General features: G+C 38.7%; 1 protein-coding gene across 1 annotated transcript in view; it reads left to right on the top strand.

The window, feature by feature from the left end:
- The window catches only part of EPB41L4A (erythrocyte membrane protein band 4.1 like 4A), a 234511-nt gene that overhangs the window by 87466 nt on the left and 119788 nt on the right, over positions 1–27257 (top strand). The window contains exon 2 of the mRNA XM_063087716.1: positions 14393–14497. Within this exon, the coding sequence (XP_062943786.1) occupies positions 14393–14497 (105 nt within the window). The remainder of the gene's footprint in view (positions 1–14392; positions 14498–27257) is intronic.

Here is a 27257-nt window from a genome sequence, read left to right as displayed (position 1 = left end):
GCGCTTTTATGTCATATAGGTGGATTTTGTGCACGATGGTAAACAAACTCCCCTTTCCCATTCTGAAAAGAATTCTTGCAAAGTAAGGGCTTGATCATGATAATATATTGAAACAACGCAGGAATCTGGGAATATGTGCCCTGTCTTGCCCAGTAGGAGCATCATTCAGGAAAATAAGTTTGTTTGTGTCAGGGAGGGATTTCTAGTTAAGAACACCAAATATTTATTATGTTAATGATGGAGGCTCTTCAGAGATTGAAGTAACAAGCTAGTGCCACAATATCTAGGGGAAAGCTTCAAGGTATCCCAAAAACAGGTGTTGAAGGAAGGGCTACAGAGTAGGGCGATCGAGGGTGGGTGTGAAATGTCTTTTAACTGGAAATTTTTGAGGCTTTCTTATCTAATGTGTGTGTCTTACCTATCTAACAGTGTGCAAGACAAGAATTGCTAGTGTTTGGTATATGCTTTGACTCTTCGTGGAGATCCAGATTTCTAGACTGAGGACATTTGTTTTTTATTGTTAGTTTGGTTATGGTTGTTAGTTGTGTAACAAACAACCCAACATTTAGTGGCTTGAAACAACAGCCATTTTATTATATCGCACATGATTTGTAGGTCAGGACATTGAGCAAGACTTGGCTGGGCAATTTTTCTCTATGCAGCATTAACTGGGGATACTCGGTTGATTAGGCAGGTGGAGAGGTCTGGAGGGCCTAAAATGTCTTCATTCACAGGCCAGGTGCCCTGACAGGGGATCTGAAAGACTGGGCTTGGTTGAGCCCCGCTTCTCATGTACAGCATGGGTTTGAATTGCACAGTTCTACTTATACTTGGATTTTTTTCAGTAAATACATTTGGCCCTACATATCTGTGGGATCCACATCCATATGGATTCAACTAACCACAGGTTGAAATATGCCAGACGGGGAACCCGCTTATAGAGAGGGCTGACTTTTCATATATGTGGGTTCTTCAGGGCCTGTGAGATTTGAGTGTCTGTGGATTTTGGTATCCGCAGGGGTGCTGGGTGCCCCCCGCAACCATCCCCTGCAGATACCAAGGAATTACTATATTCTCAAGATCTCTCCACATGGTCTCTCTAGCAGGCAGTTGGATTTCTTTCATGGTGGCTCAGGGCTTTAAGACACCAACAAGGAAGCTGCCATTTGTTTTAAAAGCTAAGCTGGAACTGGCTTGGCATCACTTCTGCAATGCTCTGTAGGTGAAAGCAGTCTTAGGGCTAGCCCAGAATCAAGGAGAGGGGAATTAGACTCTACTTCTTGATCAGAAGAGAGTAAAAAAAAATTTGTAGCAATCTTTACTGCACCACACCTTGAAAAAATCACAAGAAGATGAATGGGGTTTTAAAACTTTTTCTTGAATCTTTTATATAAAATGAAAATTCTTACTTAAAACATTTAACATTCTTTTTGTTAATATTAAACTGTACATTTAAAGATTATGAAATATAATCTTTTCATCATTCAAATTAGGGTTCAAATGATTATGTCTTAAGTGAAGGAACATGCTTATAAAACACAAATCCTTGGCTTGACACATGCTCTCCTGCTCTGTAAGGTTTATGAGCTTACAAAAAATAATCATCCAAATGTCCTCAATAAGGCAAGGTCATTAATGAATTCTCAGAGATTTTATGTTAAGGATGTAATAACCCATTTTATTTTTCCTTTAAAAATAAAAGGCTGTGTTGTGAAAATGTCTTTTATTGCCTAATATTTCAATATTGATTTTACTCTCTGACCTGTAATGAATAGAATGGACATAACAGCGTTTCTGTTTACTTTATGTCTCTTATTACCTATAGAACTTTTTTTTTTTTTAGCTCAAAGGTCAATTTCTAAAAACTTTTCATTTTGATATAAAATCAGATTTACAGAAGAGCTGCAAAGATTGAGTTCCTGAATACCTTTCACTCAGCTTCTCCCAGTTATAATATCTTGTATAATCATGTTACTGTACATTTGTTAAAACCAGGAAATTACTATTGATGCAGTGCTTGTAACTAAACTACACCTTATTTTAGGATTTCAACAGTTTGTCCACTAATGTCCTTTTCTGTTCCAAGATACAATCCAGGACACCACAGTGCATTTGGAAAAATTAATTTTTGAGGTTCATAGCATTCATGAATTTGAAACATTTCAGAATGTCCAGGACATATATGAGAGAGATGAAAATTTGACTTGTGTTTCAGGCAGTTATATTTATTGAGATTTAATTTTTTAACCACCACTTGATACAACCAAAGAGTATGCCTTAAATTTGTCTTGAAAATAGCTTCCCACTCTGGGAATTCTGTTTTCTGTTGTCAAAGAAGGCTGCTGTCTATTATTTAATCTCTGAGCTTCCTTGTAGATGGCTCGTTCTTTTTCTTTTGGTTTCATTTTACTACTGATTAGATTTTTGTGAACTCCTGTTTTAACAAAATTGGTAAGAAACTTGGACAGGCAAATGCATGGTTAGTGGCAATTATGCTGCTGTGATTCTATTCCTAGACCTTTAGTTAGTTAGCCTGCGACCAGGAGTCACTCATCTTTTGGGTTTCAGTTTCCTCATCCATAAAATGAGGAAGGGCTGGCTTACAAGGCTCTCCATGTATGTAAGAATCAAGAACAATGCCTATTTTGTAGAGTGCGTCAACAAGAACATTCCTTTGTCTTTAGTATAGTAGAATGATTCTCAAGCTTTTTAGTCTCAGGATCCCCTTACACTCTTTAAAATTATTGAGGACCTCGAAGAACTCTCATTTATATGGGTTATCTCTATGTATATTTACCATTATCATAAATTACAACTGAAAAATTAAAAAAAATAATTTGCTGAAAAAGATATTATTAAAAAAACTACTTGTCAACAGAAATAAGATTTCTGTATTTTTAAAAAATAGCTTTATTTTCCCAAATAAAACAATTTCAGTGAGAAGAATGACATTGTTTTCACATTTTCCCAAATCTCTTTAATCACTGGCTTAACAGAAAGAAGATAGCTGGATTCTCATTGCTGCCTGTTGTGATATCATATGCCATGGAACTTCTGGAGAACTGTATACTTGTGAGAGAAGGAGAGCAAAAAACAGCAAATAAGAAATTAACACTATTAGGAAGATAGTGCTGACTTCGTGGACCACTGAAAGGGTCTCTGGGTCCTCCATGCTTGAGAATCACTGGTGTAAGAGAAGGAACTTAGGCTTCTAAGTCAGATATCTCTGGGTTGGAATCCTGCCTTTACCACTTCATTTTGCATTACTGTAGCCAAACCGCTTGTCTTTTCTTGACTTCTTTGTGACCTAATTTGTAAAATGGGAATAAAAATGTCAAATTTGCATAGCTGTTGTGGAGATTAAATGAAATAAAGTACATGAAAGCATCTCTGGCATAGGTCCTTAAATATTTATGATCAAGATAATTTACTATTTATTCTTTTGTTGTAATTTGAAATATTACAGAGAAGATGAGTTGGGTGGAGGAAAAGATCATAAAGAATGTAACAGGATTAAGAGGGGAAAAAGCGAGATGTGGCAGAATGTCTATAAAGATGTCTACCTACAACTCTTCCAGTCATTCACTATACGTTCATGTCATTCATCCCATCAAGAGGTTGTGTCTGTTTCTTTTCTTTTTCCATCTTGGCTGACCCTACAATTTGCTCTGACCAGTAAAGTGTAACAAGAGTAATGCTGTGCCTTCAGAAATGTGACAGCTTCCGCTCTTCTCTCTTGGAGCCGTCAGATACTGCGTAGTGAAGTCGGATGACCTTGTGGGAGAGAGAGGTCATGGAGGATGAGAGACTATGAAGGGAGCGAGAGAGGCCCAGCCACCCCAGGGGGCGTGTCACTATGTGAACAAAGCCATCTTGGGTTCTCAAGCACAGGAGAACCTTTCTAGCTGACACCAGGTGGAGCAGATGCTAGCTGTCCCCTCTGAGCCTTGCCCAAATTTTAGAATCATCAGCAAATTGTTGTTGCTTTAAGCCACTACATTTTGAGGTGGTTTGTTACGTGGCAATAGATAGTTAAAACATTAAAGTGTAAGAAAAGTTTATCAGTGTGAACAACTTTTATATATGAAAAATATAGCACCTTGAAAAACACATTTTACTCATTTTTTTTTTTTTTTTTTTAATGACAAATGAGGGTTTTCTTTACAAATTCCCCATCTGGAGGGTGAGGATAACTCTTAGCCAAAAACCATCAGATGGTGGTTAGCAGTGCTTGCCCTGAGAAGGAATTAACATCAGTGCCTGAAGACTGTTTCCTCCAGGCCCCTACTTTACCTTATACTAACGGGACTAAGTTAAAACATTTAATATGATTTATGTTTTCCCAGAGAACTTGGAATCTATCATGTTCATAATCACTATATATAGAAATAGCACTAAATAAAGATATAGTGAATATTTAAAGGCATAACATTGTAAGAATTTTTTGCAGGGTTCATTTCTCCTTTCTGAAGAAATAAGCTGTTTGTCTCAAATGTAATAGTTATCGTTCTGTGCAGCTGGTGAAAACCTGCCTTTCTGGTTTGTAATGTCATGTTAATCTGCAAAGGTGTTATTAGTCATTTGAAGTATTCTTTGTTCTGGTTGAAAGCCCCACTGATGGTATTTTCAAATAAACTTGTCCTACTTGGGAGTCTTTCTCTAAGATTATAAGCCTTTCATAGTTCTGTTCTTTCCAGAATGTTGCCAGTTTGTCAGTAATAAAAATAATCTCTCTCTATTTGTTGAGTTAAGTGGCATATAATTCACAATCCATAAATATGTCACAGGCATTTATTTACTCTCATCTTAAAAGTAAATTAATATATTGTAACGTTTAAATGAAGTTTTTCTGAATAGAGTTATAAAAACTCAGGTTCTTCCTTTAATTTTATTTATTTTATTACCTTTTTCCTAACTGCCTCATATCCAGTCTTTTTTTGTTTTCCTGATGATCCTGTCAGGTTTATTTTATTGCATAAAGTAAACTGTGCATCTCTACATCAGCTTTATATGTAAAAATTTAAAATCAGGATCCCTTATTATTTGGTGTCTTGTAAATTTCAAATATAAAATTCCTTATACTACCTTTAGAATATATTAAGTCTGTTGGAATTATATATCACTGAAACAAGTATATGTTTTTAAAATAACAGTAAACTAAATAGCTTCGGATCAGCTGATATAACAAGATAAATGAATCCATCCATCTTTCCTTTACTTTTTAAAGTCTGATTGATCAAGGAAAATTCTATCTTTGTAAGAAACCGGAAGATAGGTTTGATTTATGGGCCACCACATTTTCAGTTGCACCTCTCTCTTCCTTATTTATTAGCCCTTAGCATTAATTCAATGAATTTTTAGGGAGTTCTTACTTGGTCTAAGTGATTGGACTGCATAGAAAGGAAGTGGTATGAAATACTCAGTACTTGCTTTCACAGTGTTGAAACATTAGTAGAAAAGTTCAGAGAAGTAATAAAATGGCCTTAATAAAGGTGGAATAGAGCCAGTCTCATAGACAAGCAAAAATAAGAAACTTTGCATGTTCAGTGGAGGGAAGGGTCATAATGAAGTTGAGAGGTTAAAGACAGGCTTTATGGAGATGGTGGCATTGGAACTGGATCTTGAAGGATAAGTTGGGTTTTGACTGTGATGGAGAACAGGAAAGATAGTTCCACATCAGAGAACAGTACAGTCAGACTAAAACCCAGGGAGACCTCATGAAAGCTGAAATGGGAAGGATTCCTTTCCTGATATTTGTGTTGTCACTCAACTAATTTTCTCAGTCTCCTTAATGGAGGTTCATTATCTAAGACAAAATTGTCATTTATCCGTCTGTTTCAGAGTCCTTGGGCACGTTACTAAGTGCTGCGTTCATAGTTATATCTTATTTTGTGGCATCTTAGTAAATTCCCCATGTTGGAAGAGATATCTTCTGGAAATGGTCAGAAAAACTGGAATGGTGCTCAATACAATCACATTCATGTCTTTCCTTTTCCAGATGCTGCAGGTGGGGGTTGGCTGGTGGGGAGTGAGGGAGAAGTGGTGGAGTAATGGGTACAAAACTGTGCCATCTACCTAAGTGAATCGTTGTGCAGTATATGCGTGTGTTGAAACAACACACTGTATGCCACAAATATGTGCAAGTATGTTAAAATTTAAAAAAAAAAATCAAGTTTTCCTTAAATTTCAAATGAAACTAATCATCTGATTTAGAAATGAAGCCCTTGTCAATGTATTAAGGACCGGGAACACTAGCATCCCACATTGGCACATAATGGCCTGTAATAGTTAGGTCTGCCTGCTCAAAGGGCTCAGGAAGAATTCAGATTAGAAAGTCCTAAAGTAACTTTTTTCAGAGGGAGGATAGGGAGCGTGAATTGTTTATTGTAAGCATGGTCAACAAATTACAGCTCACCGCCCTGTTCCTATCTTGTCTCTATGCATTTCCTTTCTGAACCAAATCCACAAAACAACTACCTCCATGAGCAAAAAAAGGTAATGACTAATTTCAACTTGGTATACTTTTTTTTTTTGTAATATTTTTAAGCAAGTAATTCATGTGCCTGGTAACTAGTCAAATGTACAAAAGAACTTCTTATGAAAACCAAGTTTCTCCCTGTCTCGCTTTCCAGAGGCCACCTTTCAGAAATTTCTTAGTCAGTCCATAGCCCCAGGACTTTTCTAGGGTTCTGACAAGCAGTCAAAGTCTTCCCTCATCACAGCTCTTTCTGTTATATTCTGGATGTATCTTCCTCCCTTCTGGCATTTATTAGTTTATTTTTCTCATCTTTTTTTTTTTTTTTGTCTTTTTCATGACCGGTACTCAGCCAGTGATCGCACCGGCCATTCCTATATAGGATCTGAACCCGCGGTGGGAGCGTTGCTGCGCTCCCAGCACTGCACTCTCCCGAGTGTGCCAAGGGGTCGGCCCAATTTTTCTCATCTTCTAAATAGTAGTCATTTGCTGGCATATAATAGGCACTCAATAAGTATTTGAGTGAATGTAGTCATATGTTTCTTTCATCATATCCTAGATGGTACTTACTTATCTTTATTTCCAGTAATAAATCTGAACTGGCCTCTTTCTGGCCCAATATATATTAGTTCCTACTTTGGTTCTTGTGTAGTTTTCTATCAGTTTGCTGTAGATTGGATGCCCCCCCAACCTCATTGAGGCTTCATCTCCACTGTTAACTGTTGAGGGTGGGAAATCCTATTGGTAATTGAGAGGTGAGACCTTAAAGAGGTGATTAGATAGTAGGACCATGCCATAGTGAATGGATTAATAATGGTGGTCAGGAGCGTGGTTCTGAGGGCTTTAAAAGGGGAGCACAAAAGTCTGTCCCTCTCTCTGTTCCACCATTTTCTGCCATGTGAGACCCCTGGGTCACTGTCACCACCACCGAAGAGAACCCTCACCAGATGTGTTCCCTGGACTTTGGATTTCCCAACTTCTGAAACTATAAGCAATAAGTTTTGTTTTCTTTATAAATCACCCAGTTTCAGGTATTTTGTTATGAGCAACAGAAAAGGACTAATACACAGTTCTTAATTTCTTTATTCAAAGATGATTTCTTATGAGCCTGAAGACTTTACACCTGAAGTGCAAAATATAGACACACAGGCAATCTCTACAAAGAACCCACATGCAGGATGAAATTATCCATAAGTATAAGAGCAGGAGTCATAACAGTGGGATATAGATTGAGGGAAGGGTTATTGGAAGAGGTCAGTTAGAGCAGGACTGGCAGAAATGTGAGCTGGTGATGTAACCCCTTCCCCCATCATTAGCTAATTTACTACTGGCATCCATGTTTTCTGAGTCTTGCTATATTACAGTATGACAGATAAGAAGTTAAGAGGTTTTGATGTGTGTGTTTGCTATAAGTGGTGACAGAATACAGCATTTCTGAGGCTTGCCTGGCTCTGTTCCAGTGCCTGTGTGGACACACCTGTGCTGTACAGAGAGTTATAGAAGGAATCATTAGACATCACATTTTTTCTTGGGTCAGCAATGTATTCATTGCATAACTCCAGATGCTTTCCCTGTGGTCTCTCTGTGGAGGATAACAAAAAATGCTAAAGGATAATATTTGCAAAGTATTTTCAGCACCAGATTCTATATAGACGCAAAACTGTTACAGAAGATCAACACACTATGTTCTGGTATTTTTGGAATCATAGTTTTGGAAAATGGTGATATCCTATGCATGAAATTTTTGTACTTTCCGTATACTTTCCAAACTACTGAGCTGGTTTTCTAAGCTTGCTTTTGTGCATATTCTTTGTATTAGATTGCTTATGCTTTATAAATAGATTATATGTATGAAAAAAACCCTAACATTTCTAGTGAACATGAAAATGCTTTCATAAAGATAGCCTTGATTTATATATATTAAAAAAATCTGTACAGTTTCATTGCCATAATTCCAGACATAATTCTTTCCTCTTTTGCTCACAAACCACTGCTTGTTTACCTGCTTGGGATAGAAGAATTAGGTGGAGTTGTATGGCTTTACCTGCTCTAGTTACTCCGTTTCTGTCAGTGCCTGAATAGGAGAAAGGACCCGTAGAAGAGATTAGATCAAGATAGAAGACTAGCTTCATGTGCCAGCATTCCAGAAATATTTTGAAATGACAGGAAAGATGTATGTGTATTTTCCATAACAGCCTAGAAAATAGAAAATTTGATCTCAGCAGGCCAGAAATTATAAGAAAAACTCCTGAAAGGCAAATGGGAAAACTTTGAAGGTGAAAACCATTGCCCAAAACATGGGCAGAAGAATTATGGAAAGAGGTAGTGATGGACTGAGTATTCCAAGCTTAGTGGCTGTGAATATATGGGGATCAGGAGAATCCCTGAGTAGCCATCAGGGTGATGTCTATAGAGCCTGTGAGATGCACAGTGTCATCACAGTAGATTCTTTTCCTAGCTACATTAGCCAGAGTTAGATTGAAGAATACTGCTTGATGCATTTACATTTCTAAGATAAACTTTTTGTATTCATGATGATATTTTTAGAGTACCATTGAACCTAATTTTCTATATTTTTATTCAAGATTTTTACTTGGGACACTGGCATGGCTCTTGGGACAAACATACATATTCACTGCTCCCATGGGGAAAGACAAGGGATGTGGTAGATTGCCTGGCTGGTCCTGTTGAGCACCTCAAGAATACTGGCAAATCTGGCTCATGAATCAGTCTCCACTACTGCTTGTCAAGCTGATTCCATCTCTGGATGCCTGTATGGTTGGATATGCCCCTACCATTAAGAGCTACTGCCATGAATGCATTTTAAACTCTTCCTTCCTTTTTACATCACCTGCTTAGCAGTCAAAGTCCTTGGCTGAAACCAAGTCATGTGCCTGTGGCCTAGCTGTCAGGTGTCAGGGAGTCTGGTTCCTGCCCCCACCAAGGCTCTCACAGTGGGAGATTCTTTCTACATAGGGAAAGGGTTTGATATTAAGTGCCCAGAACAAAAGTAAATAAAATGGTAACTTCTCTATTACAAATATTTGACATTAGAAATTCTTTTAGTGTAACTCATAGATGAAAGGACAAAAATCATATAATCATCTCAGATTCCCAAAAAGAAGTTGATAGAATTATCAGCCATTCTTGATTAAAAACCAAAACAAAATAAGAGAAAAAGACCAAAAAAGCAACATAGAAGGAAACTTCTATTGCATAAGGGGTATATATCAAGGTCATACAGCAGCCATTATACTTAGTGGTGAAATTTTAGAAGTAATCCACTAAAGCTAGGAAGAAAGGAAGCATGTTGTTAAACTGCCAGTTATCCTTTTATTGAGGTGCCCCAGACACTGCAGTAAGAAAAGAGAAATAAATATGGGGGAGGCATTTTGAAAAGGAATAACTAGAACTCTTATTATTTGTAGAAAATGTGATTATCTGAAAAGACTCCATAGACAAACTATTTTAACTAATAAGAGTTTAGAGGAACTTCTGGTCAAGATGGCAGAATAGATGGTCCGCAGTCTTACCTTCTCTCACAACAAATCAATTTACAACTATTAAAAAGCAACGACTGCCAGGCTGGGGCCGCTAGAGCTCAGGGGAAGAGGAGGAGAGACATATGGAGTGTGTGAAAGTAGGAGAAGCCACGATGAGAGAAAGAAAGAACCGTTTCGAGCCCAGCAAGGCTGGCCCTGGTGAGCTCATGGAGCAAGAGCTGGCAAAAGCTGCTGCTGAGCCCTTCATATGAAGTTGCTTAGAGGCAGCAGGGGAGAAGAGGGCGTTGGTGGCCCTCAAGCCAGCAAGACCACTAACAGGGTTCCCGTGGACCCACATAGAGCGAAGGGCCACAGACAACTGAAAAAAGGAGCCACTCTTAGGCCGAGCCTCTGGCGCACTCGGGAGAGTGCGGCGCTGGGAGCGCAGCGACGCTCCCGCCGCGGGTTCGGATCCTATATAGGACTGGCTGGTGCACTCACTGGCTGAGTGCCGGTCACGAAAAAGACAAAAAAAAAAAAAAAAAAAAAAAGGAGCCACTCAGAGGCTGGTGAGTCATCACAAGGGACCAGTGCATGACTCACTCCATGGGAAGTGTTTGGAGCATGGGCAGTGGGGAAGATGGGTCCACTGGGGGAACACTGAGGCACAGCATGGACAGCTGACTTGCCCTCCAGTTAGCACAGGCGCATTCAGTGGAGACTGGTCAGGAACATAGAATTGCATGGGGTGCAGTTTGCTGAAAAGACTTAGGCCCAGACCAGAGTTTCCTCACAACCAAGGTGTACCAAACCTCATAAGACCCAGAAGTGCTTGCAAGGTTAATGATTAAAACCTGAGCTGCACAAAAAGCCTTCCCCAGGGAATTGGCAGCAAAGCAGAAATTTAGCTCAACTGCAGGGCTCAAGGCTGGTTCCCACAGGAAGTTTCTCCATTTTAGAAGTAAGCAAAGGACAACAGATTAGTTCCAATATAGAGTTTAAGTGGTGGGAATAGCAAATAATCCAACACAGAACTGAAAGAAAAAAACAAGAAAACCCACAGACTAGAGACAAATTTCTGATATTTTCTAGTAAAGGTCTAATACCACTAAAGAACACCTAGAAGGACTTGAAGCCCCCTGGGCTCCTAAGCCAGGCTTGGGGGGGCTGAGGGCTAGAGCCATGTCCCCCTGATGTCTGCATCCAGCCCAGTGACGACTACCGAGGTACCACTGGAAGTGCCCCAGGCTCCTGAGCTGGGGCAATGGTGGGCCGAGGGCCTCAGCCGCATACCCCCGACATCTGCATCCAGCTTAGCAATGACCACCAAGCCACCGCTGGAAGCACCCCGGGCTCTCAAGCTGAGGTGTGGGGGCACCAAGGGCCTCAGCCACGACCCCCTGACATCCACACACAGCCTAGCCACAACTGAGCCGCCTCCGGAAGCCCCCTGGGCTCCCCTACCTGAATGAGGGGGATACCATGGGCCTTGACCCCTCCGTCATTCCACCCCCCCCAACTGCTCCCCAACAACATCTTAGAATGTAAAATAATTAAAAAAAAAAAATGTTTAGCGGGATGGCTGGGAATGAGACCAATACAGAAAAATTAGTTGCTTTCTAACACATTAGCAGTAGCCAGTCAGAAAGTATAACAACGATATATTTTCATTTTATTGATACAGGCTATTCTCTCTTGCTGCACCGATCACACAAATACAGTGGCTTAAATGTGCCCCCACTCACCATCTCACAGTTTTGTAGGTCAGAAGTCTGGGATGCCACGCCTGGGTTCTCTGCGCAGGGTCCCACAAGTCTGAAATCAAGGTGTTAGTTGGCTGGGTTCTTATCTGAAGACTCTGGGGAAGAATCCACTTCTGGACTCTTTCAGGTTGTTGGCGAATCCTGTCTTTGTGATTGTAGGACTGACGTTCCCATTTTTGTGCTGGCTGTCAGCTGGGGGCTACCCTCAGCTCCTTGGGACTGTTTTCCTTGTTTCTCAGATGGCTCCCGCCGTGTTTCAGGTGGCAAGGACATGTGGAGTCCTCTCATGCTTCAAGTACCTTTGACTTTCCTTCTGCCTTCTCTTTCTGCTGGAGAAGGTGCTTTGCTTTTTAGGGCCCATGTGATTAGGCCCACTCCAGTAATCTTCCTATCTTAAAAAGCCAGTTTGTACCATATAATGTAACACAGTCACAGGAGTGATATCTCATCATACTCACAGGTTCCAGGGACCAGGGCAGGACATCTTTAGGGGGCCATTCGTAAATTCTGCCTGCCTCAAAGCCTAAGTAGAATTTTGCAAGACCTACACGAAAAAAAAAAAAATAAAATTTCCTTGAAGGATATAAAAGAAAACTATGTAAGTTTCACTTTGTAAATATTATATCATCCATTCCTCCCAAGGCATCCAGTCTACCAGTTCAATTTAGTTCCAGTTAAATTCTCAACAGAATTGTTTATTAAATTGGCAAGCAGGTTCTAAGCTTCCTCTAGTAGAGAAAAATGTGTAAGAATTGGCAAAGACAACTTTGTAAAAGGAAGATGGATATCAAACAAATTATATTAAACTAAATGCATTAAAATCTTGGGGGTATTGGTCCTGGAATAATCCAGGTGTAGAATGGGGATTCATTTAGTAGATAATAAAGTTGTTCCAAATCATAAGGGAAATGGTGGCCTTTTTGATATAAACTGTGGTTCAGTTGTCTATCCATTTAGAAACAAAGTTAGGCTTTTATCCCAAGCACAAAAATAATTTCCAGATGGAATGAAGAACTAAATATCCTAAGTAAAATTGTGCAAGTATTGGAAGTACTTAGGAGAATTTACTCATAAATTTAGGGTTGGAGAATACCTAATCCAGACGCTAGGAAATGCAATTGGCCAGTAAGCACATGAAAGGTGCTTACTTTTCTTAGTGTTGGGAAAATGCAAATTAAAACAATTCCTTTATCTCTGACTGCCTCCTACCCTCCCCCCCCTTTTTTCTCAGTCAGATTAGAAAAAATTTGCTCAATCCAAATGTTGGCAAGGGTTTGGGGAAACACATACACTCATTAAATGAATTGTAATGGTCTTTTTGGCATTGCCCATTGTAATTTTAAGTATACATATCTTTCAAATTAGTAATTTCACTTCCAGATTTCTACTCCAGAGAAACACACAGGTACATGAGCACAAAGAGACATTTTCTAGATCTGGCATTGTTATTATAGCAGAAAATATTGAACAACCTGAAGATACATCATCGAAGGGCTTTTGTTTATGAATAACTTATTTAATGGATTTTGAAAAAGGGACTAATTAAATTTAACCAAGGTAATTCAGAGGAAAACAAAATACCTATGGGATTTGTAACAACAACTATCTTCTCCCAGTGTGTGCTTTTATCATCCATTTTATAACAGATCTAATCAAAACATTTCCCTTATGTTAACAATCCATTTTCTAGGAGCAGAGCAGTACTCAGCACTCACTCTACACGAATAAGCTCGTAATAGTAATTTTCTGAGGAAGGACACAACTGAACAAAAGCCCTACTTTTCTTACCACGGTGTGTGACTTCTTGGGGATTTCTTTTACTACCCTGTTATACCTGTCAGTGATGGGGCAAAAGACAGGAATAGTCTGTATCTGCACCTGTGCCATCGAAACTGATTATTTTCAAGATTAATGTGGTCATGGGAAGTAGTGCTTGCTGATTGTTTCTTATGTGTGTCAGTAATTGATACTTAATGTGTTAGATGATAAGAATCTTAATTTAAATAATCTATGTATATAGTAGTAGAGGAGAGAAGACAGATTAGCCTTTTAGATAGGTGTCAGCATTTAAAAAGCAGCCAAAAGGTATGTATTCTTTCTGTCTGTGCTTATGTGAAAGAGATAAAATAAAATATCTTCACAAGGGCTTTTCAGAACATTAACTTTAGCAGCTTTAATTTATGGGGTTGATTATCTGAGGATTGAAAATAAAAGCTTTGGCTATTGTTATTTTAATTTTATATATCTTCTGTATTAGTTCTGAGAATAATGCTGTAGGTGAAAATTGCTTTTTAAAATGATAACAGTGTGGGATTTTCAACCAGAGTGTTTTTTGATGAATTTATTAGATACTTTTCATATAAAGGATTATCTTTATTAAAAGAAGAATTTCATCCTGAAGATAACTTATAATCCCATAAGAAAAGAGGCTTATATTAATTTAAAAACTGCCAAATTTAAAAATTATTTTCCAAAGTAATTTCTTTAATACACTTTGCTTTAAATCACATTTTTCTTCATAATTGAGGCAAAACTTAAAGAGAGAAGCATGGTCTAATAAAATTGCTCCTCTTGTTAGTGCAGCTAATAAAAGATGAGAACCATGACTGTGTCCCACTGAGAAACACAAGACACCTCGTTACAAAGAATAAAACTGTGAATTATTTTTGCAGAAGTCAACGAAAGGTTCTGTTGTCCTTGACCATGTATTCCGTCACATAAACCTTGTGGAGATAGACTATTTTGGGCTGCGCTACTGTGACAGAAGCCATCAGACGGTGAGTACGATGACTTCATACTAAGTTTTTCTTAGTTATAAATTTTTAGTTATAAATTTCACTCTATCTCTGGCCTTTATGATTGTGTTTTTAGGTGGTTAGGTTTATCATAACTGAAAATGATTTTGAAAGCTTCAACCATGTTTCTCCTGGTAACTTCTTTACATCTTTTTCTCCTTGAAATCTGCAGAGTTGCTGCTATGTGTGTAGTCCTCTTTGCAGATGGCTTATGGGGCTGCCAGTTTTACAGCTGGGTTACAGTGAAGGATTTTCCATTTTTGCTGTTAGGAAGGCTGAATAAGTCATTTAATATATGTTAGGAGTCAAGTGGCTAGTCTCTTGAAGTGACAGACATTGCCCTTTAAGAAAGGAAGTGATTAAAGAGAAGAAATAAATACAGTGTGGAAAAAAGTGCTTATCTAAGTTTTGAAAATGGTATGGGCTGTTGCAGAATAAAAGAAGTAGGGGTTTTCATTCATGCGCTTGATGGAGTAAGAGTTATAAAGGCAACCCAGCTTTTAGTTCTGATGTCAGTTGTTCACAAGGGTTAACTCAGAAGATTTTCCCGTTTGGTTGGATGGTAGAAAGTTAATAAGAAATTCACCACAATGGAAAGACTTTGGAGGTGATGATTTTGAAGGACGAAAGGGTATTCATTAATGTGACTTTTGGTTCAGTCTAAGAAAGATCTTACCCTCAGATAGACACAGCCTATTATGCAAAATGCTCATATACTTACCTCAAAAATACCCTATTTGACTTGCCTTTTATTTTTCATCCTATTCGACTGCTGTTGAAATAAAAAGGTTTTCTTATCTTCCTTCATTGGTTCTCCCAGCCTCCACTGGGTTATCTGGGGTACATTCAGTAAGGAACACGATTTTCTGGCTGGTGGTTCTGTGCTCCGGCCTCAGCAATGTCCTCAGACCAGAAGAGGTAGGTGAATGGAAGGCTGTTGGTGGTGATAACTTATGATTTTTCTTGAGCTAGTTCTATAACCTTTTCTGTTTCACAGGAGGATTTCACAAGATAGGAGTAAAAAAATTGGATGTATTGGATAGCTTTTCATAGAAAGGAATAGTTTTCTAATGGCAAGTGGTCATTAATGCACTCTTCAAAGAAAGGGAACTGACATATTCAGAAGTTCACTAAATTCTATCCCATAAAGGCCACGAGTCAATATAGCAGAACTGTAAATCTATACTGAAAGATCAAATTGATGACTGTAGAAGGTATCTTGTATTACATTCCTATTTTTGAAATAACATTTTTTTCTAGCAGAGAAAAACTGATCTTATCTAGTATGTCAGACTTTGCCTGGAAAGATTGATTGTCTAAAATTATATAGACCTTATCTGTCTGTCTCTCTCTTTTTTTTTACTTTGCAAAGAAAATGTGAAAAGCTAGAGAATTCCAAACAATGGCCCATACTGTTGCAAAAGAATTAACAGTCAGTATTGATGGTTTATTGAAAGTTTTTTTGGGTTCTATTAAGACCAAATCTTTTTCTCTTCCATTACTCCTAAGGTTTGGCATTTGTGAGTATTTATAATACAGGTTTTAGGAGAAAATTATACACCTAGAAGGAGAAAGCTCTGAAGTCATGTTTTGATGTGGTAAGACCGTCAGGTGTGTAAATCACGTGAAAAAGGTATTCTTTGCCTTCTGAATTTGTGCTATTTCCTTCTAGTGAACCCAGATAAAAATAGAGATGATTTGTAAACATTGCTTAGTCTTTGCATGTTCAAATGTATTGTCTGATTGCCTTATCGTTCTTTTTAATTGTAGGACACTGTAAGAATAAGGTCATGAAATTTTGCACTTCCTCTAGGTAACCATTCCACCAAATTAATAGAAGCCCTGTGTATCCACTAGTTACTCAAGGCAAATAAGAATTTAAAGAATAATCCTATGTTAGAATAGCACAGGATATTGTGAAAAATCTTTGTCTTAAAAACCAAGTAATGATTTTCATTAATGTTGCCTGAATTAGTGTCTATTAGATTTGATTTTGTATGTTGCTTTGCTCTTTCTGTACCCAAAGACTTATTTTTAATGGGGAATGCCTGCAAAATGATGCCTAATATAATTAAGATCTACGTTAAGATCCACATAGAGAGGACTTTGAGGCTTTAAGAGGGACCACTTAGGTCAACTCTGGGGGCATGTAAAAAGAGAGAGAAAGTGGAAGATCTACAGATAAAAGGGAAGAAAGATGACTAGAAAAGAAGAGATGGCTCATGTCAATAAAAAGCCCAGTGGATCATGCCTTAGGGCCATTCTGGAACTGTGGCTGGGGTTGGGAAGGAAATAGGCTGGGCAGCCTACAGTACTGCTAGTCAGCAGCTGTGGTCAACAAGCAAGGTATAAGCATGTGAGAGGGACCAGCAGTGGCTGACAGTGAAGAAGGGCAGGGAGGACTTTGTGCCTACCTTGGAGATGACTGTGTGTTGCATGAGAAGATAGGCAGCTATCCTAGAGAACTGGAGAGCAACATGCCTGATGAACATGTTTCCAGGACGAGTGTACCTGACATGGCAGGGAACTTGTCTGCCCTGGAAGACCAGGAGAATCAAGAGGACTGGATCTAGATTCATCATCATCATCATCACCACCACCACCACCACCATCACCATCATCATCATCATCATCATCAGTGCCCCAGGAACTGTAAACATTTTCTGTATGTTGTTATTACATGCTCAGAACAACTCTACAAGGTAAGAATTATTATCTTACCATTAAAGATGAAGAAACTCAAGTTAAGAAGGTTAAGCACCTTTTCAAAGGTCATGTAACCATCAAATATTCAAACTCAAGTCTGCAATCTCCAAGACCTTTCAACCACTATAATATTCTAACTGCAGGCATATAAGATGAAAATGTTTTGCAGAGTTAGGGTACTACAAATTCTTTCTTTCTATGCAGTTTACATACTTAATGTTTGTTGAGAGAGAAGTTAAATGGCATTTTCCATAAGTAAACTTCCCAGACTGACCTTGTGGTAAGAGAGCTTTATTTAGGCCTTCATGTACTTGTGTGTTCATGTGGTCATTCAGCACTTATTTAGTGACTGTCTGATATATACAGGCAATGTGTAAGCGCTTTCTCTGTTTTTCACAGTCTGAGGAATTCTGGGGAAAAGGAATTTACTGCCTGGAACAATTCCATGAAATTTAAAAATATGAAAAAAACATAAATGTTACTAACTATTCATTCCATGAAACTAAGTCCTGGGAAATTCATGTAACAGATGCATTGATTCTGGTGTTACCTGTGTGTAAAAAGTAGCAGCTAGACAGAAATAAACCTTGTTAAAGCATACTTCTCTTTAAGGAGTAAAGCTGACTTGATTTGGAATACTCTGGGCACTGTAATTTCTTAACTTCAGTCCTCAGGTAGGGTCTGTAAAAAACAAACAAACAAAACCCAAAACAAACAAACAAAAAACTTCTAAGAAATAAAAAGAGTTCATGAAAATGCGTTTACTGAGACTGAATTAACACCATGGAATGAAAGCTGCACGCATTAACTCAGGCTTACTTTTATAAAAGTTTCTTAGAGGTGCACCGTGGGCTTGGCATCTTTCCCTAAAGACAGAAGGGAAACACTTAGCGTGGGCATGGAGCCTGTTTCCTGTTCTGACTTGTGCCATCCAGGTTTATTCTTGATCCAGACTGGTCGGGGTGGGGTTGGGGGGGGTAGAAGTCTCCTCTATCAGACCCTTGGTTCGACTTACAGAAAATTCCCAGCCTTGATTTGAGGTGGGTGTGAGATGGTCTGTCACAGAGATTACAAGAATACACTTGGGAGTCAGAGAGACTTGGATTTGTCTAATGATCCTGCCACTTGTTACCTATAAATGTTTAAAATTCTCTTAAAGTACTGACCATTAATGCAGCACTTCCAGAGAAGTGTGCTCCCACCAGTGTGTGCTAGTCCTGCCCGTCACCAGTTTAGTTGCTACCCCAGCAGGAACACCTTATCCTCCTCCTCATGTGGACCATGGCTGGCAACTCAGCTGGGAGTATTTTTCCTTTGAACGGACACTGACTCTCCTGATGCTCTGCAGCCTAATCCCTGGCAGCTTTCATGGCAAAAAGGACTTTGCAGATGTGATTGAGTTAAGGATTTTGAGATGGGGCAAGTATCCCAGGTTGGTCCAATGTTACTAGAAGCGTCCTAATATGTGGAAGAGGGAGGCTGGAGAGTCAGAGAGAAGATGTAACAATGGAAGCAGAGGTTGGAGTGATGCTGTTGCTGGAAGGGAGGCCCTGAGCCAAGGAATGCAGCTAGCTTCTAGAAGCTGGAGCAGGCAAGGAAACGGCTTCTCTTTAGAGCGTTCAGAAGGAACACAGCCCCTGCCTATCCTTTGCTTGTAGCCCATCGAGATCCATTTTGGAGTTCTGACCTCTGGAACTATAAGATAATAAATTTCTGTTGTGGTAAGACACCAAGTTTATGGTAATTTGTTACAGCAATGAAAAGAAACTAATATTTGTGGATACAGTGGGGAGAGTTTTATTCTTGCTTGCTTAGTGGAGACATGAGGACTTTCCTGTTTTGATTCTTCACATTTGGGAGGAACCTGAAACACTGCTACTTTCCCCAGGTAATAATATCATGCATTGTACTGCAGATGCTCAGGCTTTCCTTGTGATCAGAGCTGCATGTGCTTCCTAGATGTCTGTGAGCAATATTAGTTGCAGCTTCAAAAGTATTTAGGTTCCTTATTATTGGAGAGGGATGGTGAGATCTGTTAATGATAGGAAGAGGATTGAAGGTACAGCAGAGACTTCTTCACTTTAAAGGGTTGGTGAATTTGACACTAATCTGAGGCTGGAAGGAACTTGAGCCACATTTTGGGTTTTTAGAAGTTATTATAAATGGAGTGTGATATGGTAGAACAGATAGATGCCTTTGGAATCACAAGATAGATTTGAGTCCTGTATCTGCTCTTAGTGATGGTCAAGTCACTTAGTTTTTCTGAATCTTGATATCCTTATCTGCAAATTGAGAATAAAATGCCTTTTCTCCCCAACTCTCAGGATTGTTGTAGGACCAAATCAGAACACATGAAAGCTGTTTGTAGATTTTAAGGTGTTAGACATGCAGAAGGCCTTTCCTGTTGAAACTAGGATGGGAGAAAATATTGCTGGTGATACATTTTTAAAAAAGGTGGAATGGAGGAAGGATACTGTGGGCAAATGGAGAGAAAATCAAATAAGCTCTAGCCTCTTAAACATCTTTGGAGGTTTTTGAAGACAAGTTTTGTTGATATTGAAAGCAATAATAAGGATAAATGTGGTATCCCAGTACTACTTTTGGTTTTAAAATTAGTAATTATAACCATGTCTTATTTTAATTTTAACACTTGAGTCTCCTTTACAAATTACTCTTTCAAAAGCAGAAGTTATATATAATTAGAGTTTTTCTCAGAATTTGGAAATCAACCTGGCTTTGAGAATCAGACTGCTGGATCTGCTGCCCTGTGACTTCAGAAGTCAAAGAAGGGGGAAAACAGGAAACACACAGATAAAGGGAGCATGTAAATATCCTTTCCTATCAGTGAACTCTTCCCTTGCTTCACCAACAGTAAAAGCATTCAGACAGAAACTTCCCATCCTCTTGACCACTCGACCCCCATACACACTTGTTGCCTCTTACCCATCCTTCCTCTCCTGTCACCGTGGAGGGGCCCAGTGCTTCTGACCTGGATCTTATCACCTCTGTTGCTTCAACTTTGTATCTCTCACTTCCCCTCTCTCCTCTCTCTTCTCTCCAGTGTTTGGACATGTTCAGGTCTCGCTCCCATGCCCTCCTCTGGTTACTGCCATATTTGGTTCCCTCTCCTTCTCACCCAAACTCCAGAAAGCCTTGTCTAAATTCATTGCCTCCACTTCTGAAGTCCCGTTCATTCCTAAACTTCTCACACTTCAGCTTTGATCCCTATCATGTCACTGAAACTGAAGTCATCATCTGGATTGCCAGTTGCTAAGTCAAGAGACGCTCTCTGCTCTCAGCCCATAGCTTACTTGACCTTTCTATTGCATTGATGCTAATAACTTGCTCTTCTGCGAAATCTTTTTGTTCTTACGACACCACACTCTCATTTTCCTCTTTTCAAGTTTTCTTCTAGTTGTTCTTAGTCAGTCTTCTTTATGATCATTTTTTCTCCGCCTATTCCATAAAATGTTGATATTCATTAGGATTTTGTCCTTGATTTTTTTTATGCTCTAACTCTGTATAGGCTTACACATTTAAGGCTACCTCTTTGGTACTATTTGCCTCTGAAATAATTTCCTTAAAAAATGTAAACTAAACTGTGTATATTTGTATTCTCCCCACTGTTCCCAAATGCTCTATTTCTCTTTGTCCATAGAGCACCATCAGGCAGGCTCAATGCTATACTGTGTGCCATGAGTAATGGTGCTTTTTCTTGCATCCTGATGTTGCATTTTCAGATGTGTGTGAGATGTTACTTTCTGTGATGTTATGTTCTGGCAAACACCAATAATGAGTGATAAAATGTATGTAAGTGATAATGTGAGTCCTGTTACAAAGAAAGAAAGATTGTCATGCTGTATTATTACAAATCCAAACTTGTACTGTCTGAGTTGTCTTCAAGCATCTGGTGGAGGAACAGAGGGCAAAGATCAAAGAGCAGAAAGGTCTTCTTGGGTAGCCCCTTGACTTTATGAAGAACATTGTAAGCGGTGCAGCAGCCCAGGAGGACTGATGAGAACCCATGAAGGTTATTTGGGAAAAAACCCTAGGAAAAAAACTATGGCTGGTGGCTTATTCAAGAGTCCAGGGGCCTGGAAGGTGATGGCAGGAGCATCTTCATAGGCCCTGCAGGCACTGAAGCTCTCATTTTCCTACTGATGAACATGTGTTACTTTCCCTGGACAATCCATCTGCTCCATGGTTTAAATCAGTATCTAAGGACTAATAACCCTCAAATTCATATCTATAACACTATATCTCAAGGGGCATTATATTGTGCAAAGAATACAGTCTCTGGATCCAGACTGGTGGCTCAAATCACACTTTACAACTTGGGAGAGCTGTGTAGCATTGGGTGAGCCTCCCTAACTTTTCTATGCCTCAGTTTCCCCATTTATAGTAATTGTACTAGCTTCATAGAGTGGTAGTGAGGATTGAAGGAATCTATATAAAATACCCTGACTAGTGCTTTAAACTGTGTGGTCAGCGTAATGTGTTAGCTCATATTTACCACTTGGATGTCTCAAATGCAATGTGTTCAAAACTGAAGTCATCATTTTCCCCTCCAAATGTGCTTTTTCAGTGTTCCTGAGAGCATTGATTTTCAAGAATTTTTAAAGAAACCATGTACCTGTGTATAATTTTAGGTTGAGAATAAAAATTTTACAAGTTTTAGGAGACGCAAATCTTTGTTTTACTATAAATATTGACATTGTAAAATCTGTCACATTACTCTAAAATGTACCCAATGAATCTATATATCATAGCAATTTTGTACTCATCATCTACCTTTAAAATAATACGTGAATGGGCCGACCCCGTGGCTCACTCAGGAGAGTGCAGCGCTGGGAGCCCAGCAGCGTTCCCGCCGCGGGTTCGGATCCGCGCGGGTTCAGATCCTATATAGGGATGGCCGGTGCGCTCACTAGCTGAGTGCGGTGCGGCAACACCAAGTCAAGGGTTGCGATCCCCTTACCAGTCACACACACACACAAAATAATAATAATAATACACGAATGACCTCTTCTTTAAAAGTGAGAAATTTGGGCTGGCCAGTTAGCTCAGTTGATTAGAGCGTGGTGCTGATAAAACCATGGTCAAGGGTTCAGATCTGCATACTGGCCAGCCTCTAAATAAATAAATAAATACATAAAAATCAGAAAATTTTCTTTGTTTTTTTATGTTCTTAAACTTGTATTCTGTTCTGATTTCTCCATAAAGTTTTCTTATATTTTTATTAATAAAATATACTTATCCAGAACATCATACATTAAATTGAAATTTTAAAAGTTTACTTCCTGAGACCTTAAAAGTAGTTGTTATATTTACCACGGTTATCACTATACAATAAATTAAAACAGCAAAATATTATGTATTTTAATATTTATTAAATATAAAAAGGAAGCGTTTATTGGAAATGCATCTCAATAAAATGAATGGGTCTTTTTCTTTTCTGCATACCCCTTGATGATTATAGTATATTCCTAGAGTGAATATATTCCTAGGGCTCAGTAATAATTTTATTCCTTTTTTTAAAAAAAAAAAATAGATAATGAGTACTGACTATGTCTACTTAAGGTAAAAACAGGAAAGAATTTTAATAAAGTTCCTTGAACTCCTTCTGCATTATATGCCCAAAATCCCATAGTGATCTGTGTTCTAAAATCATTTTTAATACTCTCTCAGGTATTACAAATGCAATGTAGTCATCATTTTCCCCTCCAAATCTACTATTTTTCTTGTACAGGTATTCCTGAGAGCAGTGATTTTTCAGACACTCAGTTGGATTCTCCTTCAATTTAGTTGAAAGCAATGAATTCAAAACCACGTTACCTACAATTTTTTTGATCGATCATTATAGTAATTTAACTCCACGGTTTCTGAGAAATGTATTTAAAGATACTTTACCAAGACTTATCAAAATATTATTAATTATGCTTTTTTCTCTTTTATTTAGATGCACCTGATTTAATCCAATATAGCTAGAAGAGATTAGAAAAGGTTAAAAATAAATTTCAACATATATTTGCCAACACAAGAGTTTTGATAAATGCTTTTATCTAATTACATACTTTATATTTTCATCAGAATCTTGGAGTTGCAGATTTACTTCATTTAGTTTATGGAAAATGTTCAACATATAACTCTTTGGCGAAGTCACTCATTAAACCACTTAGCCAAACCAGCTTGCTTTCTGTCATTTTTCACTTTAAGTAAAAATGTTAACTTGTGTTCTATGAAAAGTATTTCACTTTGGAATTCTATTCCTGGGATGGATAGACAGAGAAGGAAGGCAACAACGTTTTGTCACCTAGATGAGGTAGGTCTGCTCAGTTAAGTCTTATCAAGACTTTGATTTGTTTTATTCTTATGGTACTTTTCCTCATGAGCCATGCATATTGTTAACAATAGCTGGAGGGTGGAAGTTGTAGGATCATTAAACAAAAATCATTATTCCCTCTGCTGTGCCACTCTATAATATATCTGATTTCAAAACCACCCAACCATGGGCCAAAGTACCAGTGTTTCTACACTTTGCCTAGTCCTTGCCAGAAACATGTATAAGCTGGAGAGAGACATAAAGCCCTCTCCTCTGGTTTATGGTGTCTTTATTAAAGGTAACTTTGCTAACATGAGTACTTAAAAGGCTTCCTATGCTTCTCTTGGGATTTTTCACACCCTCGGGAAGTGTGCCATGGCAGCTTCAGGTGGGTAAAGGGTGCCTTTCTACACAAAGTTGGGTAAGGAGAATTTTGAAAGGGGAGTGCAGTAAGAAAGGAGAACTGGAATGACACCTTAATCTCTGAACAGGCCTGTTCTTAGGTAGGTCAGTTTTAGAAAAGAGTGTATATATCGAAGTTGAAGATCTGGGAATTAAATTCTTCTAAGCTGTCTGTTGCTTGTGTTACTTGGGACTTCCTCATGTGTGTGTCCCTAAGGTGTCTGCCTCTTCATTTGAATAGCTGAGTGAATGCTACCACCATGCACCTGATTGCTCAAGAATCTTGGGTATCGTTCCCAACTCCATCATCTCTCTCCTCATAGTCACTAAGTCTTGTCAGTTCCACTCCTTGATACGTAGAGGGATCATACAATTTGCCATCTAAACCAGGGTACTTTTAAGAGTGTTAATAACTAAGCTGGGACAACTGGTGTAAACAGGATTTACGATCACTTACGAGCCTCTCTAGACTCCGTCTTCATCTCTGATTTCTAGTTAGGGTGTCAGCAGATTAGCTTGGATTTCTGTAAAATCTTTTCGTATGTTTCCCCCACTGCAGTTGTAGTTTATTTTACAAAAAGGCAACTTTCATGGTGTCTCTTCTGTGGCTTACAATTCTTTAATGCATCCCTGAGGGAAAATCTAAACTCCTAAACATGTTTTACAAGGTCCTTCAAGATATGTAGCCCTTGGTTGCTCTTGAGCTGCTTTTCTTGCAGTCCTTCACTTCAGTGCCTCATAGCCACGTGGAACCACCTGCAGCTCCTTCCTGTGCCCTGGTGTCTCTGAGTGTCCTTTGTGCTGCTCCCCTGCCTCAACACCCTTTTTGTTCTCTTCCCTCCCTCACTTTTACCTGGTTAAACCCTGCCCTTCCTTACCACCCAGTGTAGACCTCTCTAATGTTGCCTCCTTCCTGAAGCTTCCCCCACCCCCAGAAATGTCTTGAGCCTTCTCCTGTCATGTGTTATAAATACTACGCTGTCCTTGCCTGTTGAATACTACCATTTGAGTGGAAAGTCCTTGAGGGGAGGGATTGTGATCCATTCACCATTTAATTGCCTCTATCACTGCAAAGTAAGTGATTATAATGTGGCTGAATGAAAGAATTGTCACCCGACAGTATGGGCAGGCCAGTGGCAGGCAAGGGCCTGGGCAGGAGCCCCACCTCCCCTTTCCATGTCCTTGTGCCCTCCCCCCGTTCCTGCAGTTCTTTGTGTTTATCGCCTTGCTTTTCCTATGAAAGACCACTCCTACTGTTCATTTCAACCAGATTTGACCTATATTTTTTAAAAAAGCATTACCAAGATGTTAGCAAGTTAGGATGGAAATTTATAGGATTATAAAAAATTACAATTTTAGTATAGTCTAAATGTGCTCTCAGCTACTGGGTGCTGTTAAGAATATTCTTGTTTTGTAAGTAGTAGGGTAGTATAGTGTGTCACATATATTGTATGAGGATTTGAGTCTGTAGCTGTATGGCTGTAGATCCCAGGATTTAAAAAAATTTCCTTATTTTAATAAAAGAGTAATTTTTAAAATTTTCTCTATAGTTACAGTGTCCAATAAAAAAGGAAAAGATAATTTTCTGGAACGTTTTCTGTTTAGAGTGGGTCTGATATCCCCTGAGCATAGTCATGTGATGCATCATGAGAATTCGGGAGCTGAAATGCTTGAAAGGACCCTGAGAAGTGCTGAGAGGGGAGCCTGCCTCAGGGCACCCATGAAGCTGCTTGATGGATTGCATGCCTTCCTCATTGCAGCATCTGGGAACAGCATAGCATACTATGATTGGTCTTCAGTTTCTTTGTTGCATGTGTTAATTTGATATGGATTCGGAAATGCTCTCAAAGGACCTAGATTTGTCTAGAGTCAGCTCCATGACACGTCTTGAACTTAACACTTTTATAGTTCTTGTTTGTTTTTTTTTCCTTTCCCCTCTCAGATGTTTGATCACAATAGGCATGAGTGTGTCTTCTGTGGATCATTTATAATAAAGCATTTTATCCTGTGACTTTCGTAACTTTGTTATTTTCCAGGTTTAGGGAGGTGAGGGGCTGAATTCTATTTTGCACAGAGAATATCTTCTTTATTAAAGGCACCCAATGCCTTTTTTCACCACAACTAGATTAAATGGGGAAAGATTTGAAAATGATAAAGGTACAAAATACTTTAAAACAAAATTATCAGGCAGGAGGAACAGCTGGTGCAATGGCCCTGAGGCAGGGACAAATATGAGATACTCTAGAACTGAAAGAAGACTGGTAATGCTAGAGAGTAGTAAGACACAAGGGATGATGAGGTGGGAAGGTGGGCAGCGTCACATTACATAGGGCCCAACAGGCTTCAGTAGGCTATGTATATGGGATATTTTGGGAGTTTCAAGCTGAGAAGTGATAGTATCTGATTAAGGAGATGGTTTTTGGGAGCAGGGACCTAACAGTTTTGTTCTGAATATATTAAGCTTAAAATGTCCATTGGACATCCAAGTGGAGATGTTATGTAAGGAGTTTGGGCTCCTGGGAGGCTAGAGTCACATGTAGGAGTCTCTTGGCTTTAAAAGTCATGACTAGATAAGGTCTTTTTCTTCATCTGTTGAAATAATCATATGGTTTTTGTCCTTGGTTTTGTTGATGTGGTGTATCACATTTTTTTTGACTTGCATATGTTGAAACATCCTTGCATCTCTGGGATGAATCCCACTTGATCATGGTGTATAATTTTTTTGATGTGTTGCTGAATTCTGATTGCTAATATTTTGTTGAGGATTTTTGCATGTATGTTCATCAAGGATATTGGCCTGTAATTTTCTTTTTTTGTTGTATCTTTGTCTGGTTTTGGTATCAGGGTGATGCTGGCTTCATAGAATGAGTATGGGAGAGTGGCTTCTGTTTCAATTTTTTGGAATAGTTTAAAGAGAATTTGGTATTAATTTCTCTTTAAAAGTTTGATAGAATTCAGCTGTAAAGCCATTGGTTCTGGGTTTTTCTTTGTTGGAAGATTGCTGATTACTGTTTCAATCTCATTGCTTGTTATTGGTCTGTTCAGGTTTTCTATTTCTTCTTGGTTGTTTGTATGTGTCCAGAAATTTATCCATTTCCTCCAAGTTTTCATATTTGTTGGCATACAGTTGTATATTATAGTCTCTAATGATTCTCAATAGATGCAGAAAAAACATTTGACAAAACTCAACATTGCTTCATGATAAGGACTCTGAGCAAATTAGGTATGGAAGGAAATGATCTCAACGCAATGAAAGCCATATACGACAAACCAATCACCAATATCATCCTGAATGGGTAAAAGCTGAAAAGC

This window comes from Cynocephalus volans, chromosome 2, assembly GCF_027409185.1.
Source record: "Cynocephalus volans isolate mCynVol1 chromosome 2, mCynVol1.pri, whole genome shotgun sequence".
Taxonomy (NCBI): Eukaryota; Metazoa; Chordata; class Mammalia; order Dermoptera; family Cynocephalidae; genus Cynocephalus; species Cynocephalus volans.
This window is presented reverse-complemented; position numbering and strand designations above follow the sequence as displayed.